General features: G+C 52.0%; 1 protein-coding gene across 4 annotated transcripts; it reads left to right on the forward strand.

The window, feature by feature from the left end:
• Nucleotides 1-6: 6 nt before the first annotated feature.
• PNPLA4 (patatin like phospholipase domain containing 4) lies at nt 7-10,940 on the forward strand. Of its 4 annotated transcripts, none has more exons than XM_006763808.2 (7): nt 7-21; nt 1,601-1,785; nt 4,839-4,933; nt 6,331-6,466; nt 7,793-7,858; nt 9,546-9,698; nt 10,462-10,940. In XM_006763808.2, exons 2-7 carry the CDS (start codon nt 1,606-1,608, stop codon nt 10,591-10,593), a joined length of 762 nt encoding a protein of 253 aa, XP_006763871.1. In that variant the 5' UTR covers nt 7-21; nt 1,601-1,605; the 3' UTR covers nt 10,594-10,940. The 4 variants fall into 4 exon arrangements, with proteins under 4 accessions (XP_006763871.1, XP_006763872.1, XP_006763870.1 ...); XM_006763809.2 differs by lacking the exon at nt 7-21 and adding an exon at nt 60-341; XM_006763807.2 differs by lacking the exon at nt 7-21 and adding an exon at nt 432-565.
• The last annotated feature ends 727 nt before the right edge of the window (nt 10,941-11,667 follow it).

Genomic DNA, 11,667 nt, shown 5'->3' on the forward strand with positions numbered 1-11,667 from the left:
AAGTGCCGCAGGCCTGCAAGGGTAGGCAGAGCCGCACTGAGTGACGGCCGGCCCCTCCTTCGGGTTAAGGCATGATGTGGGCCGTTCAGCACGGAGGTGCCTCAATCTTGCAGTGGAGGGCGGAGCGGGATGAGGGCAGAGCGGGGGTGGTAGGCGGAGCTGCATTGAGTGATGGCCTGGCCCCTCCTTCCGGTTAAGGCGGGGAGGTGGGGCGTACAGCACGGAAGTGCCACAGGCCTGCGTGGGTAGGCGGTGCCGCAGTGAGTGACGGCCCGGCTCCTCCTTCCGGTTAAGGCGGGGAGGTGGGGCGTTCAACACGGAAGTGCCTCAAGCCTGCTTGGGTAGGGCGAGGCGGCATTGAGTGACGGCTCAGCCCCGCCTTCCAGTAAACGGGTGGAGGGGAGGGACAGCCCCACACTGAAGGGGTCCGGGGCGGCCGCCTGGCCGCTGAGCCCCCCTCCCTCGCCCCCTCCCATCTGCAGTCATTAAAGCAAAGCTGCGGCTGGCTGCAGAGGCCGAGCTGCCTCCCTCACGGGGCCCAGCCAGATGCTGCAGAACAAAGGCTGTAGGTTCCTGAATTGGGGGGCCCGGGCCTCGCGCCTATTCTGATGGCCCCGGAGCCCCAAGTGGGGGTCCTAGTGCGCAGCGAGGTGGGGGGCAGGATTTCAGGCACGGGTCTGGGGAGGAGAGGGAGGGGCACATCTGCCCTCCGAGGCTCGAGCAAAAGGAGCCGTTTAGTTAGATTCCTCACAGGTATCAGGGGATGCGGGTCCATTGCTTGGGGCCCCCAGCGCCCTGGCCAATCATGACCTCAGATTGTCCTAAGAAACTCCGGGGTGAAAAATACCGCGTGCTTGAATAATTGGGGGCATCCGGTTTTTTGTTTGTTTGTTTTTTTTTTGAGTGTGTGTGTCTGTGTTTTAAGAAAATGTGGATGCCCCGAGTGGAGATGGGAGGGGAGGGCGCAGGGATCTGTTTTTGCAATTAATGGATGCATTTGCAATTGATGGATGCATTTGCAATTGATGGATGCATTTGCAGTTGACGGATGCATTTGCAATTGACGGATGCATTTGCAACATGCAAATGTGTGCATCCTTTGGGATGCGCCCTGGTCCAATGATTGGAGGTCTCCCCAGTACAGCGCTCTAACTGCTCCTGTTGTACAGGTTCCTTTGGGAGGATTCCAGATTTGCGCAAAGTTACAAAAAGGTCAAGAAAAAAGACCAGGCGGCCTGCCAGTTGGCACGGACACATCCGTCTCCTGCCAAGAAATGGAGTAGGAGGCTGCGCGATCTAATGAATAAATCGCATATTATGCAACCCCCTGAACTGATATGGGCTGTTGTAACCTCATTTTTTTTCATGAATAAAACTCTGGGGTCAAGGTGGGATAGAATAGGGAAAACGTATCCTTGAAGGATCTGGGTGTTCGATGAGCCTTTAATTGTGCAAATTGGAGCTTCAACACCAAGCATTGTCTACGCAAAGGAAGGCTTAGAGCCACGATTAGCTCATTATACCGACTTAGAGCATTTATCTGTATTTTTTTTCCTTTTTCTTTTTTCTGGTGTGTGTGTGTGTGTGGCCAGCGTCGCAGGTGGAATGAGGCACATCAACCTGTCCTTCGCTGCCTGCGGATTCCTGGGCATTTACCACCTGGGGGCAGCCTCGGCCTTCTGCAAACACGGCCAGAAGCTGCTGAGGGACGTCAAGGCCTTCGCGGGGGCTTCCGCCGGGTCCCTGGTGGCTTCGGTCCTGCTCACGGCACCGGAGAAAATAGAGGTAATGGGGTGGCCCCTCGGCCGCCTTCCTCGGCCAATAATCAAGATCCAGTAACAATGCCGGACGCTCACGCTCAGCTGGCTGCATGCTTTGCCTGGGAAACAGGAAAGCTTTTAGCATTTAATCATCAGGGGTCTGGGCTCCGGGTTTGGGAGAGGGGACCATTCTGGGTGACAGGGAGACAGAAAAGATAATGCCTTATCTTACCCTCTTTTTAAAAAAGAATATTTGTATTGATTTCAGAGAGGAAGAGAGAGGGAGAGAGAGAGAGAGAAAGAGAAAGAGAGAGACACGTCAATGATGAGAGAGAATCATGGATCAACCGCCTCCTGCACGCCCCACACTGGGGATCGAGCCCGCAAGCCGGGCCTGTGCCCTGAGCGGGATTCGAACCCTGACCTCCTGGTGTATTTTGGGCGGGTACTGGAAATATCCGGGGCGTCCCTTCGTAAAGCATACGATTGTCTCATCCAGTGGTTCTCAACCTTCCTAATGCCGCGACCCTTGAATACAGCTCCTCATGTTGTGGTGACCCCCAACCATAACATTATCTTCGTGGCGGCTTCATCACTGTCATTTTGCTACTGTTATGAATCGTCACGTAAACATCTGATATGCAGGATGGATTTTCATTGTTACAGATTGAACATAACTGAAGCATAGTGATTGATCAGAAAAACAATATGTAATTATATATGTGTTTTCCGATGTGAAAATGATGAGGGGGAGGGTGGCTTGATTCTGTCTCCCTCCCAGGCGTTCTCACCGTACTGTGAATGAACGAAAGAATGAATGAATGAATGGAAGACAGGCCTGGATTCCAACTCTGCCCATGGCCCTCAGTGTTCGCGGCAAATGAGGGAAGACCCTTAATCTCTTCAACCTATTTTTTCACCATACTGTGAATGAATGACTGAATGAACAAATGATGAATGAAAGAATGAATGAATGGAAGACAGGCCTGGATTCCAATCTGCCCATGGCCCTCACTGTTCACGGCAAATCAGGGAAGACCCTTAATCTCTTCAACCTATTTTTTCACCATATTGTGAATGAATGAATGAATGAACAAATGATGAATGAAAGAATGAATGAATGGAAGACAGGCCTGGGTTCCAACCCTGCTTATGGCCCTCACTGTTCACGGCAAATGAGGGAAGACCATTACTCTTTTCAACCTGTTTTCTTACCATACTGTGAATGAATGAATGAACGAATGAACAAATGAATGAATGAAAGAATGAATGAGTGAATAAATGAAAGAATGAATGGAAGACAGGCCTCGGTTCCAACCCTGCCCATGACCCTCACTGTTCATGGCAAATGAGGAAAAATCCTTTATCTCTTCAACCTGTTTTCTTACCATACTGTGAATGAATGAACGAACAAATGAACAAATCAATGAATGAATGAATGAATGAATGAAAGAATAATAGACAGAAAAGATAATGCCTTATTCTACCCTCTTTTTAAAAAAGAATATTTGTATTGATTTCAGAGAGGGAGAGATCGGCCTGGGTTCGAACCCTGCCCATGGCCCTCAGTGTTCAGGGCAAATGAGGGAAGACCATTACTCTTTTCAACCTGTTTTCTTACCGTACTGCGAATGAATGAACAAACGAACGAATGAATCAATGAATGAAAGAATTAATGAATCAATGAAAGAATGAATGGAAGACAGGCCAGGGTTCCAACCCTGCCCATGGCCCTCACTCTTCACGGCAAATGAGGGAAGACCCTTAATCTCTTCAACCTGTTTTCTTACCATACTGTGAATGAATGAATAAATGAACAAATGAATCAATGAAGGAATGAATGAATCAATGAAAGAATGAATGGAAGACAGGCCAGGGTTCCAACCCTGCCCATGGCCCTCACTCTTCACGGCAAATGAGGGAAGATCATTAATCTCTTCAACCTGTTTTCTTACCTGCCAACTGGGAGGTTACGCATATAACCCACCTCGAAGGGTTTGTGAAGACGAGCTCACGGAGGCGGGTTCCCAGGACCCACAAAACGACAGGGCCAGGACCGCCCTCCCACGACTCTGACCCGGCGCTGGCAAAAGACAGCCCTCAGGACTCCTCCCTCTGCTATCCGTGTGGCCGTTGGCAACCGGCGCTGCTGCCCTGGCCGGTTTAGCTCAGTGGCCAGCGTGTCGGCCTGAGGACGGAAGGGTCCTGGGTTCGATTCTGGCCAAGGGCATGTACCTGGGTTGCAGGCCCCACCCCCGGATGGGATGCACGCAGGAGGCAACCCATCCGTGTGTCTCTCTCACATCCATGTTAGTGGTTGAGCGTCCTTCTATGAACCAGGAGGTCAGGGTTCGATTCCCGGTCAGGGCACAGGCCCGGGTTGCGGGCTGGATCCCCAGGGGGGGGCGTGCAGGAGGCAGCCGATCCATGGTTCTCTCTCTTCGTTGGTATTTCTATTTCTCTCCCTTCCTCTCTGAAATCAATAGAAGTATTTTTTAAAAAAAAACATAGCAGGATTGGGGACAACAGGTGGCTCGCTGGGGGACCAGGAGGAGGTTACGCATATAACCCACCTCAAAGGGTTTGTGAAGACGAGCTCACGTAGGCGGGTTCCCAGAACCCACAGGACCGCCCTCCCACAACTCTGACCCGGAGGCGGGTTCCCAGGACCCACGAAACGCCAGGGCCAGGACCGCCCTCCCACGACTCTGACCCGGCGCTGGCAAAAGACAGCCCTCAGGACTCCTCCCTCTGCTATCCGTGTGGCCGCTGGCAACTGGCGCTGCTGCCCTGGCCGGTTTAGCTCAGTGGCCAGCGTGTCGGCCTGAGGACGGAAGGGTCCTGGGTTCGATTCTGGCCAAGGGCATGTACCTGGGTTGCAGGCCCCACCCCCGGATGGGATGCACGCAGGAGGCAACCCATCCGTGTGTCTCTCTCACATCCATGCAAGAAAACAGCAGGACTGGGGACAACAGGTGGCTCGCTGGGGGACCAGGAATGGTGGGTGAGGGGCAGAGCGCTGGAATCAGACGGACCTTTGGACGAAATGTCGAGCCGCCCGTTCACGTCCTTTTTCAGGAATGCAACCAGTTCACGTACGAGTTCGCTGAGGAGACACGAAGGCAGTCCTTCGGGGCCGTGACGCCCGGCTACGATTTCATGGCCCGACTGAGGTACGGGTGTGTGTGGGTCCCCGAGTGGGTCCACGGCGTGAGGACTCGTTGTCGACCGTGGCAAGGTCAGCCCTGGCGTAGTCATCAGGCGGTCGGGAATGAAAGGCCTGGTTCTGTGCCTGGAGTGTCGGCCTGCAGCCAAAGGGTATCGGGTTCGATTCTGGTCCAAGGCACGTTTCTTGCTTCAAGTTGCATCCCCAGTCTGGGTCGGGGTGCATGCAGGAGGCAACCAATCAATGTGTCTCTCTCACAGTGATGTTTCTCTCGCTCTCCCTCCCCTTCCAGTCTAAATAGCAATGGGAAAAATATCCTTGGGCGAGCATTAACAACAAAAACATCCTATATAATAAAAGCCTAACATGCTAAGTGTCTGGTCATCCGGTCGTCCACTCAACCAATCAAAGCGTCGTATGCTAATGACATGCTAAGGCCGCTCAACCGCTCGCTATGACGTGCCCTGACCACCAGGGGGCAGACAGTCGACCGGTCGACCAGTCGCTATGACGTGCACTGACCACCAGGGAGCAGATGCTCTGACCAGTAGGTGAGCTTGCTGCAGGGGTCCGGCTGATGGGGACTGAGCGAGATGGGCCGGACATGCCCTGGAGCCCTCCCATGGTCCCTCCCCAGCTGGCCAACCTCCCGCATCCCTCCCTGACCCCAATCATGCACCAGTGGGGTCCCTCGGCCTGGCCTGCGCCCTCTCGCAATCCGGGACCCCTCGGGGGATGTCGGAGAGCCGGTTTCAGCCCCATCCCGCGGGCCAGGCCGAGGGACCCCACTGGTCCCTGGTGTATGAATTCATGCACCGGGCCTCTAGTATAATAATAATACCTGGACAGCGTGGCTCAGTGGTTGAGCACCGACCTATGAGCCAGGAGGTCAGGGTTCGTTCTCCATCAGGGCACGTGCCCGGGTTGCGGGCTCGATCCCCAGTAGGGGGCGTGCAGGAGGCGGCCGATCCATGATTCTCTCTCATCATGGATGTTTCTATCTCTCTCCCCCTCTCCCTTCCTCTCTGAAATCCATAAAAATATATTTAATATCACAAAAGTGGTAGGAAATACACTTTTGTTATGTTATACTATGTTAGTACAGTTTCGGTAATATTATATTTAAAGTCTTTGTGTGAGATATTAATGTTTATTGCATGTAACATACTTAAAGTAGTTTTTCTTGAAATATTAATGATTATTGCATGTAACATTATTATACTTAAAATCGTTTTTCTTGAAATATTAATTGCATGTAGCATTATATTTAAAATCCTTTTTCTAGAAATATTAATGATGATTGCATGTAACATCATAAAAATAAAATTAAAATATATACATATTTAAAAAACAAATACTAACAACGATGAGAGGGTAGTGACGTGGCTACGTTCTCTCCCCCAGACGCGGAATGGAGTCGATCCTGCCGCCCAACGCCCACCAGCTGGCGCACAGCCGCCTGCACGTGTCCATCACCAGTGCCCGGACCGGGAAGAACTCCCTGGTCTCTAGCTTCTCCTCCAGGGAGGACCTCATCCAGGTAACGCACTCCTGGGGGAGGAAGTGGGCAGCCTGTGCCCTTCACGCCCGTGGCTTCCTGTCCGGGCTGGGGTGGTCCGGCTCGGTCCGCCGTGGGACCCATGAGCGGGTCAGTCCCACGGGAGCCTCGCCGCATCCAACACCCTTGAGTTTATTCTAGAAGCAGGTCTCCTGTGCCGTTGAGTAGCAACAACAGCTCCTTAGATGAACGTAGCTGACACTTGGCAGTTTAGGTAAGCCGTTCTATGCATACAATGTTTTTTTAATTTTTTTTATTTCAGAGCGAGAAGAAGGGAGAGGGGGAGAGAGAGAGAAACATCCATGATGAAAGAGAACCATGGACCGGCTGCCTCCTGCACGCCCCCCACTGGGGATCGAGCCCGCAACCTGGGCATGTGCCCTTGACCGGGAATCGAACCCAGGACGCGTCAGTCTGCAGGCCGATGCTCTGTCCACTGAGTGAAACTAGTTATGGCTGAGGTAGTAATTTCTATTAGTTTTTGATCTAGGGAAGGCCTCTGGAAATCCAGAAGCTTAATCTTGCCTTTGACAGGGTACTAAGCAGGGACCTGATGTCTGTCTTCTTCACAGTCCCAATCTGCATTTCAAGATATTTGGGGCCATACTTCTGGTTTAGTAGCTCTGTGGAATCATTTAAAAAAATATATATATATATTGAATTTCAGAGAGAGGCCATCCATTGCTGAGCCAGACATATCTCTCTAGGATCCCTTCTGATATCCTATAGAATAAAAGCCTAAAATGCTAAGTGTCCGGTCGTCCTGTCGTCCGTTCAACCAATCAAAGCGTCATATGCTAATGATATGCTAAGGCCGTTCAACTGCTCACTGACGTGCACTGACCACCAGGGGGCAGGCAGTCAACTGGTCCACCAGTCGCTATGACGTGCACTGACCACCAGGGGGCAGACGCTCTGACCGGTAGGGTAGCTTGCTGCTGGGGTCCGGCTGATCAGGACTGAGCGAGACGGGTCGGACACGCCCTGGAGCCCTCACATGGTCCCTCCCCAGCTCTGATCGTGCACCGGTGGGGTCCCTCGGCCTGGCCTGCGCCCTCTCGCCATCCGGGCTGAGGGACCCCCCCCCGAGTGCACGAATTTCGTGCACCGGGCCTCTAGTTGACTATGTTTTCTTGTACTTAAGTGCATGCATTGTGCACTTATAATGGACGTAACGTTTTCTTTCTTACAGCAATTTAAATTTTTTTCTTAACGACGTAGAATTTTGTAGGAAACCACATACCCAGTCTCCGGTCTGAGTGTGAGCGCCTCTCCGTGCCTGATCCGTTTTTCCGTTTCCTCCCTCAGGTCCTCCTGGCCAGCAGCTTCCTGCCCCTCTACGCCGGCCTGAAGCCGGTGGAGTACAAAGGACAGGTAGGCTCTGATCCCTGACCCATGATCAGGGATCCCATGGGGATAAGTCCCCTTTGAAGAACCCAATGTTATAGTTACGCTTCCTGGTGGTTCTGAATCAGCCCACCGGGCCCTCGTGGTTCTGCTTAAGTTCCAGACAGAAAGTTCTGGTCTCCAGCCCGGCCGGTGTTGCTCAGTGGTTGAGCCTTCACCTAGGAACCAGGAGGTCACGGTTTGATTCCCGGTCAAGGGCACATGAATGGGTTGCGGGCTCGATCCCCAGTAGGGGGCGTGCAGGAGGCAGCCGGTCCATGATTCTCTCTTGGTCATGGATGTTTCTCTCTCCCTTCCTCTCTGAAATCAACAAAAAAATTTTTTTCCCCAATATTAAATATTTATTTATTTTTACATACAAAAATATTTTACTGGGCATATGGAATTCCACAGATTAAACATTTCAATAATTTTTGTTTGGGGCACTGTATGGAAATAGGCGAAAAGAAAATTTTCATAGGGGCAGCTTCTGAAAAATCAATAATTACAGAAAATTTTTATTTACACAAGGACAGTTAATATTTCTTTTACACAGGACTTAGCAAAAACAATGACTTGGCAAGCAGTCGCGATTAATTTTTATTTTTAAGCTTTTTCATCAGAAACGTACTTTGGCCGCTTGTTGAGCTTTTAGGTTGCCAACAAGATTTTGTCTTCTATTAAAAAAAAAAGAAAAAGTCACTTCGCAGACTAGAGGGTAAAAAGAGCATGCATTTGTGTTAAAAAATAAAGGTATACCAAAATGAAATGGGGTAAATCCCCCCAAAGCAAGGTTAAAATAAATATATTTAAAAAAAATGTTGCTTTCCAATGATATAATAGAGGCCCAGTGCACGAAATTCGTGCACCTGTAGGGTCCTTAGGCCTGGCTGGCGATGAAGGGGGCCCCCACTGGCACCCACCTTGGCTGGCCTAGGGCCTGCGGGCTGGGGCAACTCAGAGCGTCTGCCGCCTGGTGGTGAGTGCATGTCATAGCGGCTGGTCATCTGCCATTTGGTCGATTTGCATATTAGGCTTTTATTATATAGAATTGTGTGCAGTGGTGGATGGTGAAATGCCAGAGTAAATGTGGCTTCCCACTGTGATTCGAGAACACATCCTGGCCCAAGCACAGGGCCTCGGACGCCTGCACCGGCATCCGCACAATCTGAGCCTCACTCTCCTGAACACAGTCAAGTTAACTTCTTTTTTTTAAAAAATATATTTTTATAGATCTCAGACAGGAAGAAAGAGGGGAGAGATAGAAACATCCATGACAAGAGAGAATCATGGACCGGCAGCCTCCTGCACGCCCCCTACTGGGGATCGCGCCCGCAACCCGGGCATGTGCCCTTGACCAGGAATTGAACCCGGACCCTTCAGTCCGCAGACCGACACTCTACCCACTGAGCCCAACCGGCCAGGGCCAATCGAGTTAACTTCTAAACCATTGGCCAGATTCCCCGGTTCTGGCCAGTTCTCATGCACCAGGGGTGGGTATGCTATGGGCACAAACATTAGTTTTTCTCCCAACGTAAACCCCCTATGGGACTGGCCCCGGTCACTAGTAATTCAGGAGCAGATCCCAGGCAGGGACCGTCGAGGTCTCCGTACACTCGCCGTCCACCTGGCAGCCGGGTCCAGCCCACGTGTGACGATGAGTTTCCCTCCGCAGACATGGGTGGACGGAGGGTTCACCAACAGCCTCCCCATCCTGCCCGCGGGCCGCACGGTGACCATCTCCCCCTTCTGCGGCCGCCTGGACATCTCCCCGCAGGACAAGGGGCAGCTGGGCGTCTACGTCACCATCGCCAAGCAGGACATCCTGGTGAGTGTGGAACATCGTCCCTAAAATCCTCCCCGTGCTCCGAGATGGTGAGCTCACGTATCGTTTTCTGTACAAACTGCATGTTCTCGGTGGCAAGTTTCCTATTTTATTTTTTTTTGAAAATATATTTTTATTGATTTCGGGGAGGAAGGGAGAGAAACATCCATGAGAAGACACAACTAGGAACCGGCTGCCTCCTGCACGCCCCCTACTGGGGATCCACCCCGCATCCCAGACACGTGCCCTTGACCGGGAATCCAACTGTGACCTCCTGGCTCCTAGGTTCACGCCCAACCACGGAGCCACGCCGGCTGGGCCCTCCTCGTTTTATTTTTTATTTTATTTTTATTACTAGAGGCCCGTTGCAGGAAGATTCCTGCAAGAATAGGGCTTCCTGCGGCCGAAGGGAGGCGGGCTTTGCTCCCTTCTCCGCTGCCTCGCTCCCTCCCTTCTCCACCGCTCTGCTCCCTTCTGCAGCGCTTGGCTTCCATCTACACAGTCTTCACACTGTGCCTACATATGCAAATTAACCGCCATCCGCCATCTCCGGTCTTCACTCTGCGCCTATGTATGCAAATTCACCACCATCTTTGTTGGGTTAATTTGCATACTTGCTCTGATTGGCTGGTGGGCGTCACGGAGTGACACCAATTTGCATGTTTCCCTTTTGTTAGTGGAGATTGCTAATCATCAGGTTACAGATGTAACGCAGGCCGACCGTCATGGCCCTGCCCCACAGCCCCACCCCGTCTCTCTGTCCTAGGTGTCCGTGGCCAACTTGGTGCGGCTCAACAAGGCCCTGTTCCCGCCGGGCAAGCGGGAAATGGAATCCCTGTACCACCGCGGCTTCCAGGACGCCGTTGGGTTTTTGCTCAAGGAGAACTGGTTCGAGTAGAGGGCCCGCAGGCACGTCCCGCGTCTGGTGGGATCGGTGATGAGATTTCTAGAAGCCGTCAGGATTCTGTCACAGCGACCCGTCTCGGTCACAGTTTGCGTCATTTTGAAAAGTTAAAAATGTTCCCTGGCTGCAGAGAAAGACGAGGCGTTTCACGAGACGGTGGCAACGTTATCAAGGGCACAACGCGGGAGGCACTGAACGCAGATGAACTCCTGCGAAACACGGAGACCCACGCCAACCTCACTTGTAGCCTTGGGAATGAGAAGTGAATCCCGCCTGGTTGGCCAGCGTGGCTCAATGGTTGAGCTCTGACCTTGGAACCAGGGGGTCAGGGTTCGATTCCCGATTAGGGCACAGGCCCCGGGTTGCAGGCTCCATCCCCAGTCGGGCGTGCAGGAGGCAGCCGATCGATGCTTCTCTCGCCTCATTGATGTTTCTCTCTCACTCCCCCTCTCCCTTCCTCTCTGAAATCAATAAAAAAATATTTTATTTTAATTTTAAAAAGAAAGCGAGTGCAGATGATCATTCATTCATGAGTTCCCATTCACTTAGCAGGTTCGGACTCGAATCTTCCGTCTCTGTCCCTGGGGTCTGCTGCACGTGACTCCTCACGACGAAGGGGCAGTTACCAATGAGCCCGTTTTCAAGGGCCGGCCCTTCCTGGTTACGCACCTGTCTTTTCTGCCGTTTGAAACCATCCTTTCGATCAATGGTATGGCCCTTAAAAGCCGCCGATACACGGCATTGAGCACCCACGCCCCGAGCGCTGTCTCTCTTCTCCGGATCTGGGCACAGGCTGGGCGAGCAGCGGCATTCCCTGGCGGGGGTCCGGCTTCGTCCGGAAGGTCATCCGGAAGGTCGTTCGGTCTAATTAGCATCTTAGCTCTTTATTCTATAGGATTCTCTCTGTGTGAGCGTTTAATGAATTCTTTATGGATGCCTGCCCAAGCAAAAACACATCTTTTCTTTTTTAAAATACATTTTTATGGATCTCAGAGAGGAAGGAAGAGAGAGAGAGAGAAACATCCATGATGAGAGAGAACCATGGACTGGCTGCCTCCCACCCCCCCC

This window comes from Myotis davidii, unplaced genomic scaffold, assembly GCF_000327345.1.
Source record: "Myotis davidii unplaced genomic scaffold, ASM32734v1 scaffold1277, whole genome shotgun sequence".
Taxonomy (NCBI): Eukaryota; Metazoa; Chordata; class Mammalia; order Chiroptera; family Vespertilionidae; genus Myotis; species Myotis davidii.

What these genes read in the sequence shown, in the direction of transcription:
- PNPLA4 (XM_006763807.2), top strand. An exon ending in CGGCACCGGAGAAAATAGAG is followed by an intron (nt 1,786 to 4,838) that starts GTAATGGGGTGG and finishes GTCCTTTTTCAG; the next exon opens with GAATGCAACCAGTTCACGTA. An exon ending in CCAGGGAGGACCTCATCCAG is followed by an intron (nt 6,467 to 7,792) that starts GTAACGCACTCC and finishes TTCCTCCCTCAG; the next exon opens with GTCCTCCTGGCCAGCAGCTT.